This window comes from Leptodactylus fuscus, chromosome 5, assembly GCF_031893055.1.
Source record: "Leptodactylus fuscus isolate aLepFus1 chromosome 5, aLepFus1.hap2, whole genome shotgun sequence".
In the NCBI taxonomy this organism is placed as follows: domain Eukaryota; kingdom Metazoa; phylum Chordata; class Amphibia; order Anura; family Leptodactylidae; genus Leptodactylus; species Leptodactylus fuscus.
The window spans coordinates 110,996,146-111,012,772 of NC_134269.1; the positions used below are offsets into that span (position 1 = coordinate 110,996,146).

The window sequence follows — 16,627 nt, forward strand, 5'->3', positions numbered from 1 at the left end:
AAGAAGACGACACGGAAGGCGCGAACACAGCTCAGGGAGAAGGCGGCGCTGGCAATGGGAAAGGTAAGAGACGAATAGCCTTTTTAAGGCTATTCCGACGTGGTTAGGGGGAAGAAGTTCTTTTAATGGTAGAATCTAGAGTTGAGCGAGTACTGTTCGGATCGGCTGATCCGAACAGTACTCGCTCATCTCTAGTAGAATCCCTTTAAGCAGCGGCCACCGGCAAAGTCTGCATGCCGCTTCCATACATTACAATGAGAGCGCGCTATTCAAATAGTTAGAGATGAACGAATACTATTTGAATAGCGCACTCCCATTGCAATGTATGGAAGCGGCATGGAGACTTTGCCGGCGGCCGCCGCTTAACTCCTCGCGTGCCGCCGCTTCAAGCCTTATATAAGGCGCACCGGACTATAAGGCGCACTTTCGATTTCTGAGGAAATCGAAGTATTTTATGTGCGCCTTATAGTCCGGAAAATACGGTATATATAACTTTTTTTTTTTTTTACATTTGCAATGACTTATTAATGTTAGTTCTTTACCCCCACAGGATGTTAACAGAAAGACTACTAGTGTGGTGGAGTCATGGGGAGGAAGCAAAGATAAGCAGTCGTACACTCACATCATACCTAAAAATGCAACATACATGTTTACCTGGGCATTCCAGAGGACCAATCAGGCCCAAGATGTAAGTTTTGTACAGTGAACAATGTTGACCACATTACATTGTAATATTCAGCATCGTATTGTACATTAAATGGTTGAGCTCTAGTGTGGTCCCTGATTCAGTTATTGTACGCCACACTAATTGCTCCGACACGGGATTTTGACCAGGAAGGAGGTTCATGGTCATGAGCATGGACACACTTGAATAGAACACACACATACACACACATACAAATTCTAACAAATTATTACTTTAGAATCTAGAACATCGAGATTAATATACTGTGCATATTTAGCTACTTATGTGGACATATGCAGGGGAAAAAAAATACTTCCCGTATGCAATCATGGTTGCCGAGAATAGCATTTGGAGAAGAAATTGTAGTGTAAATGATCTTACATTGTTACATCTCTGTCCTAGCTTTGTATGGTAGGCGTATAAAATACAGAAGTCTCATATATTAACCATAAGTATAATCTGTTGGTCGTCGGCTACTATAAATGGGAACAGTTTAGTGCAATGATTACAAATTGATTTACAGTTTTACTTTTGCATAGACATGTTGGGAAATGACTCTTTAATTTCATGAGATCCAGACATTGTAAATGCATTCACCCTCAGTGCCAAAGACAAATCTTTGTAATATGTTATCTTCTAAGACGCCTGCATAAATGTGTTGCTTTGTGCTATTTTCATTTGCTCTCAGTTATCTTTAGAAATAATGAGAACTGTTTTTTTTCTGCTTGTTTGTGCAGGCACAGCCATAATAAACTCTTAATAAGATTGTCTGCATACACTTGATAGGTCATTGATCACATTTATAATGTATGCAAATGGATAATATTGCACTGACTTGCGGGGTGAGGGGATTACATTATTCTGATTTATACACAGACTGAGTGAAACAATATCTTTTTGCTGAACCTCTACTTTCTTTGCAGAGCCGACATTATGTAAATGATGTTGTAAAGATCTATTCGATAACTGCCACCAATGTCATGGATGGAGTTGCATCGAGCTGCCGTCCTTGTGCCATGGGCTCTCAGCAGTTTGGATCATCCTGTGTTCCCTGTCCAGCTGGTCACTATATTGATAAGGAGAGCAGCACATGTAAGGAATGCCCTCCTAACACATACTTATCCCCTCATCAAGTGAATGGAAAAGAAGCTTGTATCCCATGTGGTCCTTCAAGTAGAAGCAATAAGGTACAATTATTTCTTGTACCAGGGAAGGATGATGATGATGATGATGACATCATCCTTCCCTGGCTCTCACCTTCCCCCATTTAGACATATCACACAAGCAGTGCTCAGAGAACATCACAGAGATTTCCGGTGCTCCGTGGTGGCTAATTAGCATATCAATTAAAGCAGGCTAATTAAAAAATGGCTGGGAGGATTAATGAATGAAAAGTATGCCTGGAATAGTCTTTCTAAAAGCTATGCAAATATATGCTTAGTTAAAAATCACTAGAGCAGTGATAGACTCCCTTTAAGAATTAGGGTGGTGCTCAGCAGTAAAAGACATCACTACAGGCGTTGGAAAATAAAAAAAAATAAATACACCACAGCACTCACCGTCTTATATGCTATAATACATGCCTTTTCATCTGCAAGAATATCCATAGTTATACATCAAAGTGATTAAGATGTAGGGTGAAACAGCTTTGTCACCTTGATGTATACATCCATACCTGTATACATCTATACTATACATCTTTTCCATCTATGACTATAGATGTTTTTGCTGTATGAAAAGCCATGTAATGTCGCTGTTGTACCATGTATTATTTCTTTTGAAGAGGATGTTTAAAATGCAGGAATATAGGACTGATTTTTACATATAAGATAGTGAGTGTTGCAGTGCATTTTTTCTATTTTTCGGTAGTCTATGAATTACATACAGCAGAAAAAAATGTTGCCAGTCAACTGAAATATTTGTGTTTTCATTTTTCAGGATCACTCAGCTTGTTACAGCGACTGCTATTTCTCCTATATGCATGAAAACCAGAGCTTGATGTACAACTTTAACAATCTCAGCAGTGTGGGAACTCTCATAAATGGACCCAGCTTTACTTCGAAAGGAACAAAATACTTTCATCTTTTCAACATCAGCTTGTGTGGAAATGGAGTAAGTTCCCAGCTTCATAAGAGAAGGTGGAATACTATCGTGCATGAAAGGTAGAAAGGATAAAAAACACATTCTGAAACACTCCATTAGGTATCAGAAGTCTGCATGTGGGAGAATCAGGTTAACCTAGTTGTGCTTTACTGTCACTATTACTTGTGACTGTAAAGAATTAACCTAACGTGAACCTAGCATGTCTTTCTGTTTCATTTCTCAGTTTTATCAGTCTTTTTAGTAGTCAAGGTATAAAATATTTCAAAGAAAAGTCTTTATTTCAATATAAATTTCATAGAAATGTTAGTATCTTGAAATATGGCTGCACATGATGATTACAAAGGATCACAAAGCTAAAAAAAAAAATATATATAAAATGAAATATATTGTTGACCTTTCCTTAGGATAGGTCATGAATATCTGATCGGCGGCAGTCCAACATTCTGCAACTCCAACAATCAGGTCTGGAGGTAGATGTCCCACCTCTAGGACATGCAGCTGTCACCAGCTTAGCCCCATTTCAATACTTCTGACACTGAAGGATTACTAGGCAGAAAATGTTTAATAAGCTGAGAAAATATATGTTTTTAGTAAATGGTACTAAACAATAATGAATAGTGCATTTAGCAGAAAAATGCTTACAGACATTGCGTCAAACAAAAGAAACTGCTGTGACCTCAGCGAGTTTTGGTCAAATTCTAACCAAAGTAGTATACACAGTAATTCAATACAAGAAGTGAATGGAAGCTTACTTTAAGTATGGTAAATGTGTCTGTCTATCGTAGGGAGAAAAGATGGCAGTCTGTACTGACAACATTACTGATGTTACGACGAAAGAAATGGAAGGAGAAGCAGAGGATGTGTCTAATTTTGTGAAGACCTTTGTTTGTCAGTCTACTATAATCCCCTCCGACAGCAAAGGATTCCGTACAGCATTGTCATCTCAGTCCGTCAGCCTGGCAGATGCTTTTCTAGGTAATACAAGTATAAAATGACAATGGTTATCTACTAGTAATGTCCCATACTTTATATATTGCAGGCTGTATCCCACCTTAAAGCGGATCTTTCACCATCTGGGGCACATGCGGTTTAATACACCGCTAGAAAGCCAACGGCTTTCCCGTTCTTTTCCCCTGCTGAAGAGCTATCGGTGCCAGTACCATAGCTTTTCACCGTCAAAAGGGCGTTTCTTGCAGTCAGTCAGGAACGCCCTTCCTCACAGCAATGCCTATAGCGCTGTACTGTGAGAGCGGTGAGGAACATCCCTCCTTACCGCTCAGCATCATCACTCGGCAGTAAGCAAAGCCCCCTTTCACAGTATAGTGTGATAGGCACTGCTATGAGGTAGGACGTTCCTGATTGACTGTCAGAAATGCCCTGCTGACAATGAAGAGCTAGGGTACCGGTACTGATAGCTCTTCACTGGGGGCACAGAACGTGAAAGCCGATAGTGCACTGAATTCAGCGCACTGTCTTCTTTCTAGCGGTGTATTAAACCGCATGTGCCCCAGGAGGTGAAAGGTCCTCTCTAACAGAAAGTTGCTGTGTGATGTAGTGGGATGACTGTTTAGTTAATTCTAGGAACAGGGAAGTTGATTAGAACTAGCTTTTATTTTTATATAGAGTTGTTGTTATTAAATGAGAATAGTTTCTACCATAGTATAAGATCCATAGATTTTGTGAAACACTGAAAAAGTGAAAATGAACAAAATGTATTTCCTGATATCCATTTTTCAAATAGGTTTATATTAAATATAGGGGTTCACTTGTCTTCTCAACTTTTGCATGCTAAGTTCTCTGTCCTCTTATTAAATAGATAGGATTTCAGCTTAAATAGGATAGGTCATCAATATCAGATTAGTGGGGGTCCAATACACAGCATTCCCACCGATGTTCTGTTCGTAGCAGCTGGTACACAGAGAATAGAGCAAGAAGCAGACAGCTCTGTTCTTTGTGTAGTGGCCAAGCTGAAATACCGCAGCTTCACTCCTATTTAAGTGAATGAGAGCTGATCTGCAGTTGATCTGGTTGATCCACAACCCATAGAACAGCACTATCTGCTTCCTGCTACATTTTCTATGTATTAGCTGCTGAGAACAGATAATCTTTGGAATTACTGGGTGTCAGAACCCCACTGATCTGATAGTGATGACCTCTCGAATATTTTTAAAATCTAATAACATGATTTGTAAGGCTTAAAAAGACATATAACCATACAGTTGAGCATTCTGACCTGGACCTTTGATCCAGGAGATGGTCAAACCCCATGAGGTAGAGCCATTTATAATCATTTTAGAGAAAAAAGAAACATTACTTCAGAATACGTCCATGGATCAACGACCCATCTCAAGAAATCTAAAACTATAGTCTGTAATACACTTAATCCAAACCCTTCCTTTAGTGAATTACCTAAGACTACTTCCTCTGGCAAAAAGTTCCATAACTGACTATTCTTACAGTAAAGAATCCCCTTCTATGTTGGTGAAAACGTATTGAGTTGTGTGAACACCACGTATGCTGTTTGTTTTGACACAACTTGTGCCCCAGTTGTGAAATGTACTTAAATCTCCATTGACTTACTCAATTATTTCTACGTAGGGCGCCATGTATAAAATCTAGTGCAGACGAGTACTATTTTTATTTTAGACATGATGAATATGGGTTGGGTTCATATGTAGCTAGGATTGTATATAGATATGAACCCTATAGATCTAATTTACTATATTCTGAATAAGGTGGATACTTGATTATTATACAGGGTCTTAAGTATGTTTATATTATTGAATAAGAAGTTGTAACATCTAGCTGTCTCTACAAAGTTACACAAATCTTGCCCTATGGATATTTGTGTGTTAGCTTATAAGGTTACTGGAGGTGAAAAGCTGACGCTGATCACTACATTTGTATTGAGATGGAACTGAATTAATAGGCATCCCTTAGGTTTTGCTGGAAACTTGGCAATCTCTTCTTTGAATTGATAGACAACTAACATATCTGTCTTTTCATTGCTTGGAGTATCTGCCAAGCTGCAGACTCCTAGCTATATAATCTGAAAAAGATTACAGTGGCCATTCCGTATTTACTTTTTTGATGATAATGCAAATGTCACAATTCTACCTCCAAGGGTTACATTGACTTGTGCAGTTATATTGGGATTATATTATAGAATTACAGTATACTCCTTTTAATACTCGCCCTTTTACACCCATGGTATCAAAGTATATCAACAAAGGCAAAACATGGTTCTGTCACTTTATTTTAGAACAATCAGTAATGAATAATGATAAGGAGCATATATTTCAATTCTTTCAATAGTCTTTTTGTGACTGTTTTTTATTTTGTGAACACAGGTGCTACCATTGACCGAAGTCTAGCTGGAATCACCATTAAGCCTGAAATATTTCCTTCTCCGAAAAAAATACCTGATATAAAATTTTTTTATAAGTAAGTTATCAAGACACTGAAGTTGTGGTTTAAGCAGCCATTTTCACTTTTATTGTTTTCTTTGAAAAATACCATTTGTTCCTATGAGTTTGATGAATCTGCAAAAATTGCATAGTACATTATAATGTTAGCCATCTTACATTGTTCTGCCAAGCTCTTAAAGAAATTGCCTAGTCATCTAAAATATTTGATAGCCTGTTAATGTAAGATGATAAAATAAGAAATACTTCATCCATCCCAGCTGCTCCTGTTCTAACGTTTCCTGGGCTACACCAATCTCTGTATACTGGCCTCTAGTGATAATATGCTGACATAAACATCTGCAGACACTGATACAGCAGTCGCAAGTCTATGTATGTGTGTCATCAATGGAGGCCAGGAAACGGGGAATAGATCATCGGGGAAAACAGAAGCTATCTAAGAGGAGCCTCATGAATCAGAAGGCCATTGTTACTTCTTTTATCTTTTTTAGTATGCAGCACAATGTTATTAGATTGTTGGATCCCTTAAAACTACATGATTTTGTCACTAATACAGTGATATTTCCAGAAAGGAACAAGTGAATTAGATTTCTGACCCTTTGTGACCCTATCTATCTATCTATCTATCTATCTATCTATCTATCTATCTATCTATCTATCTATCTATCTATCTACGAGTACTTTCAGGAGAGGGAGGGGGCGTTCCTCACCGTTCAGCATCATCTCTGGGCGGTAAGGAATGCCCCCTCACAGTACAGCGCAAGAGACACTACTGTGAAGAAGGGAGTCCCTGACAGACTGTCAGAAACGTTCTTCTGACAGTGAAGAGCTATGGTACCGGCACCGATAGCTCTTCTCCGGGGGGCAGAGAATATGAAAGCCGATAGTGCACTGAATTCAGCGCACTGTCGGCTTTCTAGCAGTGTATTACACCGCATGTGCCCCAGGAGGTGAACGATCCTCTAAGACTTTTGGAGGGCAGGAACTAAAAATGAAAACGGCTGTCAGAAACTTTTTAAGGCATCACATTGTGTAAATAAGATTCTTGTTGCCAAAGTTTTCTTTTGTTACTTATGTTATTGATATGAAAGTTTTAAACAGTGGAATTTATGTTGCTGAAGGAATTAATATTACTGTATTTGACATAGATCTTCTGCAGCTACTTCGTCATGTGAAAAAGGAAGAGCTACAGTTATAGCTATGCGGTGTGATCCCACAAAACCTGGTCAGGGAGAGATCTCAGTGTCCAGGTAATTATTGCTGCAGTTCATTTTTGTAACTTATTGTAAACTAGCAGTACCTGCGACTTCGTCCGCGGAACCCTGACCCCCTGCGCGACCCACCTGAAGCGCCACGCAGGCTTCTTCCTTTGCCTTGTGTCCACAGCGGCTCCCTTTTCCTCATCTCCCCCCTGGTGCCTGCCAACCCCCTTTTTTCCTACCCACTCCCTCATGTGCTCGCTTCTTTCTCCAACCCCGTGCCCCTCTTCCCCCATGCCCCCTTCCCCCGTGTTACCTACTCCATGCCCCCTTCTTCCCACCACCCGATGCCCCCTTCCCTGTCTTACCTACCCAGTGACCCCTCCTCCCCAGACCCTGTGTCACCTTTCCCCCCACCAACCTGTGCCCACTGCCTCACCAATCCCCGGGCTCCCCGTGCACCGATGTTACAGGGGTGCCTATGAGGGCCCCCCTCCCGTGGCAAGCCATGTGCCCCCATTTTATCTGTGGGCGCTGTGGCGGCCCTGTCCCCGTCCCCCTTCCAGGGGCCTCCCGGGTTTACCTGCCCAGGTGCCCCATTCCCGCGTCCCCCACTGGAGCGGCAACCTCCTCACTCCCAACACCCCACCCCCTCCCTTCGCAAAGTCCCCTAACTCACCTGTCATCACAACCCTTCTCCTGCGGCCGAATGACACTGTAGATAGCCCTGAACAGACATCGGCGATATCCCTGACGGACATGCAGAGTCCAGAGGCCACAGCCGCCACGGGACAGCAGGTCGAACCGGTGTTCCAGACCGCGGCGCAGGCGACCCCCTGTCCGGCCACGGCAGAGCACTGCGGTCCTGTGGTAAGCCCATCTGTGGTACGCACTTCTCACTGCCCCAGAGTACGGGCGCTGGTTCAGGACACTCTGGACCTCTGAGAGCCGCCATGTTCTTGTGGACGCCGGCCGATAGCTCCGCCCACATAGAAAAGCGGCACCCATCCAGGTGAGCTGCTGATGGGGCTGGGATGACTTCATCCCAGGTCCTACAGCATCCCAGGTCCTGCAGCAAATTCAAAAGTGAAAAGCACTGGTCACGGGGGTGAATTTCGGTGGTGTACAGGAATTCCATGTAGCCTATCGTTCAATCCGAGATCCAAGGTATGTATGTGCGCTATTTCAGCCAAATCCGTTCGCCCGTCTAGGTGTCATTGCGTCCACTTTCCAACTCCCCCCCCCCCGCCCCCTTTGCACCCACCCCCGCAACCCCGGCCTCGGCCTCCTCCTCTGCCTGGGGTTAGGAGCTAGGCCCGAGAGGGCAATAGGGAGTGTGTGGCTTGTGCCATGCTAAAAAGTGTGTGGGATTGCAGAGCTGGTGGTATGAGTTGTGGTTTTGTGGGGGTCCTGGCAAAAACGTATGTTTGTGATTGTGATCAATCCTGCCTAGGAACTATGTTTGTTGAAAATTTGAGACAAATCGGTAGAGCGGTTTTTGCGTGATTGAGGAACAAACATCCAAACATCTAAACAATTTCCTTTCATTGTTACTTTAACAACCCTTTTTAGAACATTGTTTTCTTCAGTTATTTTCTTAAATAAGATAAAAGTGTGACCTATACCATGAAAGAGGTTATCTAGGTCATTACAATTGATGACCTGTCTTTAAGATTGTCCATTAATTTTAGATCAGTGTGAGCCTGAGTAAAGACACTAACATTATTCATCTGTTATAAAGTAGTTTTCATTGTGCTATTCTGAGTATTGCAATTTTGTCCCCATTTTATAAATAATAGAGTGTATTATATATATGCGTACTTTTGCTTCTCTTTTTCAGGCTGTGTCCTGCAGGTACATGTGATGGATGCAATTTTTATTTTCTCTGGGAGACAGCAGAAGCTTGCCCTCTTTGTACAGAAAATGACTACCAGAAAATAGAAGCAGCTTGTAAAAAAGGTCACCAGGTATTTATCTAATAGACTGATAAGCTATGTTATTTTTCATGTAAGGATTGGTCACCACCTGGTCTATAACATTGTGGCTCCTGTTGGTCATTGCAATTCCATATTTGCAGAATCCCTCTTAAGATAGAAATGGGAATTAGCACATAAAAATTAACTTTTATTAAGTTTAAAATCGGCGCAAATGATTAAAACACACTATTCCTGCTGATAGGTAAGGACCATAAAGAGGTTATCCATTAACCCTACATTAAGTTGAATGTGGTAACGTGGATTTGGATTCCTAGGCCCCTAGATACTTGGGCTAAAATCCCTAGACTAGGTCTCTAATTGTAGAGAACTCAAGTCTCACACATACTTGGGGGATAAGTATTGACCACACCCTCAGGGGTTAACTGAAATGCAAGAGTTTGTCTCCTCTAGTCAGCAAATACTGAATAGTCCCCTATTAATGTATATAGGTGGGCAGACAAAAGCAGTATATATTAGCCGCTCAGATAGAATCTCCCCTTAAGTTGAACGTGATAATGTGGCTGTGGATTTGGATTTCTAAGCCCCTAGATACTTGGGCTGCAATCCTTAGACTAGGTCTATTATTGTAGAGCACACAGGTCTTACAAACATACTTTGGGGCTAAGGCTTCATGGATAACCTCTTTATGGTCCTTCCCTATCAGCAGGAATAGTGTGTTTTAATCATTTGCGCCAATTATAAACATAATAATAAAAGTTAATTTTTATGTGCTAATTCCCGTTTCTATTCTCAATTCATGTAGCATTGATACCCTTTAAATAATTGCCTTCTGAAGATAGGTCATATCACTTTTTTCCCTCTATCTTCAAAAATAAGCTAGAGATAAAATTCTCTACAGGCTCTATTGAAATGAATAGGAGGTGTTTTGGAGGAGGATTCTGCTTCAAAATCCTTTTACAGAATTATGGATTCTAATGTCTTCTACAGTGCCTACAAGTAGTATTCAACCCCCTGCAGATTTAGCAGGTTTACACATTCTGAAGTAACTTGGCATTATGACATTTGGACTGTAGATCAGCCTGGAAGTGTGAAATGCACTGCAGCAAAAAAGAATGTTATTTCTTTGTTTAATTTTTTTTTTAAATTGTGAAAAGTTTATTCAGAGGGTCATTTATTATTCAACCCCTCAAACCACCAGAATTCTGTTTGGTTCCCCTAAAGTATTAAGAAGTAGTTCAGGCACAAAGAACAATGAGCTTCACATATTTGGATTAATTATCTCTTTTTCCAGCCTTTTCTGACTATTTAAGACCCTCCCCAAACTTGTGAACAGCACTCATACATGGTCAACATGGGAAAGACAAAGGAGCATTCCAAGGCCATCAGAGACAAGATTGTGGAGGGTAACAAGGCTGGCAAGGGGTACAAAACCCTTTCCAAGGAGTTGGGCCTACCTGTCTCCACTGTTGGGAGCATCATCCGGAAGTGGAAGGCTTATGGAACTACTGTTAGCCTTCCACGGCCTGGACAGCCTTTGAAAGTTTCCTCCCGTGCCGAGGCCAGGCTTGTCCAAAGAGTCAAGGCTAACCCAAGGACAACAAGGAAGGAGCTCCGGGAAGATCTCATGGCAGTGGGGACATTGGTTTCAGTCAATACCATAAGTAACGTACTCCACCGCAATGGTCTCCGTTCCAGACGAGCCCATAAGGTACCTTTACTTTCAAAGCGTCATGTCAAGGCTCATCTACAGTTTGCTCATGATCACTTGGAGGACTCTGAGACAGACTGGTTCAAGGTTCTCTGGTCTGATGAGACCAAGATCGAGATCTTTGGTGCCAACCACACTCGTGACGTTTGGAGACTGGATGGCACTGCATACGACCCCAAGAATACCATCCCTACAGTCAAGCATGGTGGTGGCAGCATCATTCTGTGGGGCTGCTTCTCAGCCAAGGGGCCTGGCCATCTGGTCCGCATCCATGGGAAGATGGATAGCACAGCCTACCTGGAGATTTTGGCCAAGAACCTCCGCTCCTCCATCAAGGATCTTAAGATGGGTCGTCATTTCATCTTCCAACAAGACAACGACCCAAAGCACACAGCCAAGAAAACCAAGGCCTGGTTCAAGAGGGAAAAAATCAAGGTGTTGCAGTGGCCTAGTCAGTCTCCTGACCTTAACCCAATTGAAAACTTGTGGAAGGAGCTCAAGATTAAAGTCCACATGAGACACCCAAAGAACCTAGATAACTTGGAGAAGATCTGCATGGAGGAGTGGGCCAAGATAACTCCAGAGACCTGTGCCAGCTTGATCAGGTCTTATAAAAGACGATTATTAGCTGTAATTGCAAACAAGGGTTATTCCACAAAATATTAAACCTAGGGGTTGAATAATAATTGACCCACACTTTTATGTTTAAAATTTATTAAAATTTAACTGAGCAACATAACTTTTTGGTTTGTAAGATTTATGCATCTGTTAATAAATCCTGCTCTTGTTTGAAGTTTGAAGGCTCTAACTTATTTGCATCTTATCAAACCTGCTAAATCAGCAGGGGGTTGAATACTACTTGTAGGCACTGTATATATTGTATAGTTTTCTTATTATAGTATAAGGTAATAGATGGATAATAATTCATTAGAGGTAGAATTATAGGGTCTCCTAACATGGACTTATATCTTTCAATATATGTGACAATTTCCTAAGGATCATATTTTTTCAGTGGTGGATAAGTTGCTTATATCTTCAATGACAGTGTAATAAGCCATCCATACCTTGATCTCAAGGTGAGGACGCTGTGCTTGTTGGTTACACAGAGCAGCCATATGAGTATACAGAACTGCAGTGTACAAGCATGACAGTGGCCTCATAGGCCACTGATAATAGAGTAGTTGCGCAGCAGTACCCCAACATGGCCACTATACAATAGATAGAGTCGTCTGGGTGTGTACACTCTGTATATTTATGTTGTATCCCAAGAATAGGTCTTCAATGTTTAAATCTCAAGACAAGTCATTCAAATTTGTTACATAAAATGTAACGGTTCATGTGGTTTATATTACAGGAAACACATTATGTTTGGAATGAGCCCAAACTGTGCATGCGAGGTGTCCCACTTCCAGATAAAAGAACTGCAGCATGTGAATCGATAGACTTCTGGTTGAAAGTGGGCGCAGGGGTGGGAGCCTTTGTAGCCGTTCTTCTTGTAGCACTGACTTGCTACTTCTGGAAAAAAAATCAGAAGTAAGTATAATGGTGCATACTTCCTGCACAAGATCTTCCTAGTTTACATGTAGACGAAATGTACATATGGTGGACCAACTTTGATTTCATCATAATTGAGCTGAGAAGATATAGATTATTAAGGGGGTTTGCAGTGAATTGCATTCTGCAGCTCATCATGATAAATGGTGAAAACACTTTGATTTGAACCCAATTACTAAGAAACATGGTATTCAATTATTTCTATTTTGCCATTGTATAAACAGTTAAGTTGATAACATTTATTTTATAGGCTAGAATACAAATATTCTAAACTTATCATGACGGCTAATTCCAAGGAGTGTGAGCTTCCAGCTCCAGACAGCTGTGCTATAATGGAAGGAGAAGACAATGACGATGATGTGGTATACTCCAACAAGCAGTCATTGCTAGGGAAACTGAAGTCACTTGCAACAAAGGTAAGGCTAGATGTAGATACATCAGTATCCAAGCACTGATTATAAGCTTGGCTAGTGGTCAGTATTAGTTAAGCCTCGTCTCTAGTATGAGTGGGTGACTGGCTTGTAAAAAACGGAATAGTGTTATGGTTAGCAGAAGCAGCCACATAATATGCTACTGTCTAATACAATATATATATATATATATATATATATATATATATATATATATATATATATATATATACACACAGTGTATATATATATATATATATATATATATATATATATTCAATACTTAAAGGAGTTGTCTAGTTTCACTAAATATAGTATTTGTATGATGAAGAGTTATACATGTTTCCACTATACTGTCTGTATCAATTCCCAACAACTCTTTGTTTGCTGTCATTCTTTGTTTGCTCCAGTGGATAAAAGTCAGTCCATGGTCATGTGAGGGACACACAAGTGCACGGCTTGGTACAAGACACAGCTCTAAAATCTGTGCCCTGACTGTAATGAGGACCTCACATGCGCCCATCACATGACCATGGGTTGTTTTTTATCCTTTGGAAGCAAAAAATGAATAATGGCAAGTAGTGGGCTAAGAAAACTGTGAGCAATTGATATAAAAAGTTTATTAGGAAATAGTATAATTTTTCTCTGTCCAAGTAATAACCTTTCTATGCTGAGTCTGGACAGCCCTTGTAGGAGAAATGTAATATTACATGCCAATAATTCAATCTAATGGATGAGCAGAGTCTGCTAGACGGGAGTTCTCTCTCGTTCTGGTTCCTAGATGGCGGTCCAGAGTGTGGATTATAATTAGGGTTTACATAAAATTATATTTAAGAAAATCCATTTAAAATTATTAATTTTCTTTATGTAAATGAATAATAACCCTGTACTTAATGTTTTTATTGTTATAGGAGAAAGAACACAGTTTTGAATCTGTACAGTTGAAATCCTCACGGCCACAAAATATATGAAGCCTAGACATTGCCTTTCAGACTCTGAAAAATTTTTGTAGGAAAAAACATATCATAAAAAGAAATCTGTATACGGTACCAATGAAGACGAATGAGGCACTGAAAAGTTTCATAACATAGTAAAAATATTGGCTGCCTTATTACCTGACAGAGTATTTTGCCAAAAATTAAATATGTGGAAATTTAGAATTCAAATTCAACTCAGGATGAGCAAAGTGATGCTGAAGATGTTCCGCTTATTGTGCGCTGCTCATGTATGTTGTGTCTCTTGTTTAACCTCTCACCTCCTGACTCTTGTTGCACAAAATAATAATCAGTTTTTCTAATTAAAATTGTAGCAGAAGGAAACAAGATAAAAATATGGGTTATTTTTTTTGCTTTCTTTTACATAGTATGGGAGATTTTTAATAATCCTTGCAATCAAAATATTATATAACCCTCTAGTGGTTTCAGAAGGAGCAAATCTGCTTCAAGATATTTGGCTTTGAACGATCAAGCTGTTGGGGATGCTTTGGCCCATTTTTCCCTCAAGGGACAGCATTACTTTAGTCCATTGCATATCTCTTGTATTGCGGCTCGCCTACATTCATGAGAGACCTTTAATAATCTAAAGTTCATTACTAGAGATGAGCGAATAGTATTTGATCGAGTAGGTATTCGATCGAATAGTCAAATATTGAGATCTACTCGAATTGAATTTAGAATTTTCGAATATTTCACTACTCGCTCATCTCTACTGTATACGTTTTTTTTAAATGCCTACGTTGTCCTAGTTCCTGTCCCACCTCCCCTGCATGGTTATTGGTGTAAAAAAAAAGTGCCAGGGAAGGTGGGAGGGGAATCAAATTTTTATTGCATTTACTGCGTGGTATTCGACCGTGTATGAGTATTTCGAATACCGTAGTATCCAATCGAATACTACTCGCTTATCTCTTTTCATTACATTAACATTGGCTAAATAGACAAATTTTGGTGGACCTCCACATCTACCTGATGCATATATGGGGTGTCCTGACTCTCCTCAACTAATGATGATGGTGGACAGAAGGATACGGCATGTTGAATTTTACACGCCCATTTCCTTTGTTCTAATGGGAAATAAGTCACTATAAGAGATTTCTGGCAGCAGCTCATCCCTTTCTTTTTTTTCTTTACCGTTATCAATGTCCATTGCTGCCATACGTCATGGGATGACAGCAACGGACATTAACTGTGGCAAAGTAATGGACACAGACCGAGTCCTGTTGACTCCATTGTAACCAACATGATGGATGCTGTCTTCTGTCATGTTTGTTTACTTTTTTAACAAATAGTTAAGCAAAAATATGAAGGAAAAAAGCTTCCATCATGCTTTTTTTACATTGGGGTGAATATGCAGATAGACACCTGATGGCATTTGTGACTGATAAGAGCAACAGACATTAAATAACGGTAGTGAAATCCTACCTGTAATTGTGGGAATTGTCAGGACATACTGATAAAGTAAAATGTACCAGCACTAGAAGAGCAAGCAGAACTCCAAAGATATCCACTTTAAGAAAGTACTAATATAGGGGTATTACCATGAAAATAACCATGTCTAAATTTGTAAACTGTTTAACTTTCAACATTTTTGCAAATAGGAATGTTTAAACATTTTTCAGCATTTTAAAGCAATTTAAAGCTTTTTAAGGTCTGAAGTTTATCAGAAACTCAGCCATGATTTCCTTATTGTGACAGGGTATCTTCTGCTGCCTGTACTGCCCTATCTGATATTTTTTGCCACAGTCAGGAAATCATGGCTGGGTTTCTGATAAGCAATAGACCATGGAAAGTTCCTGCATTCATGGTCTTATCCATTGGCAACCTATAAAAACAAAAGACTGTCACCACTAGCATGTTCAGGAAAAAACTTTAATACTGTGTAAAATTTTTAATTACTTATATTTGCAAAATTGTTTCACTTTTAACCGTCTTCAAATTTAAATATGGCTATGTTTGTGGGAAAACCCCTTTAGGCTTGTAAGTACATGGTTTGGGGAAGTGTACCATTGCTGTGAACTTGGGTGAGAAAGGTAAGGCCCCGTGTTAAGGAAACACAGGAGTAAAAACTTTACCACATCAGCAAAGTGAATGAGATTTTAATTAATATCATACACACATTGCAGAAAAAAAAAGCTTGTTAAATTTAGTTGGGGATTCGTGAGCATTTAATAGGGTAAGGAAAAAAGCAGAGGAAAATGATACAAAAATGCAATGAAAAACTTTGTGGAAAAAAGAGCTGTGTTTTGTTTTCCACAGCATTTCTCTATGTGGGGCTCTAGCCTTAGGGTCCGTTCACACGAGTAAAGTGGCGCTGATTCTGGCGCGATAACTCACGTAAGAATCAGCGCTGGAAAAAGCCTCCCATTGATTTCAGTGTGTTCCGCACGGAAAACAGAACCCATTAAAGTCAATGGGAGTCTTTTTTTCAGCGCTGATTCTTACGCAAGTTATCGTGCCAGAATCAGGGCCAATTTCCTCCATGTGAATAGACCCTTAGGAGGATAACTTTTGAGTATGGCTTCTTCTTCTATTGCTGATATATTGTAGATAAAGGTGGGATGGTTGGCCTTTCCAAAACTTTGCATCCACACAGTGCTGCTCCTTAGATACC

At 40.1% G+C, this 16,627-nt stretch overlaps 1 protein-coding gene across 1 annotated transcript in view; it reads left to right on the forward strand.

Moving 5' to 3' along the window:
* Positions 1 to 14,607, forward strand: part of ELAPOR2 (endosome-lysosome associated apoptosis and autophagy regulator family member 2) — a 77,399-nt gene extending 62,792 nt beyond the window's left edge. The window contains exons 13-22 of the mRNA XM_075274033.1: positions 551 to 688; positions 1,609 to 1,872; positions 2,624 to 2,797; positions 3,574 to 3,763; positions 6,139 to 6,232; positions 7,362 to 7,463; positions 9,253 to 9,379; positions 12,412 to 12,590; positions 12,862 to 13,027; positions 13,933 to 14,607. Of these exons, the coding sequence (XP_075130134.1) occupies positions 551 to 688; positions 1,609 to 1,872; positions 2,624 to 2,797; positions 3,574 to 3,763; positions 6,139 to 6,232; positions 7,362 to 7,463; positions 9,253 to 9,379; positions 12,412 to 12,590; positions 12,862 to 13,027; positions 13,933 to 13,992 (1,494 nt within the window). The 3' untranslated portion in view covers positions 13,993 to 14,607. The remainder of the gene's footprint in view (positions 1 to 550; positions 689 to 1,608; positions 1,873 to 2,623; positions 2,798 to 3,573; positions 3,764 to 6,138; positions 6,233 to 7,361; positions 7,464 to 9,252; positions 9,380 to 12,411; positions 12,591 to 12,861; positions 13,028 to 13,932) is intronic.
* The last annotated feature ends 2,020 nt before the right edge of the window (positions 14,608 to 16,627 follow it).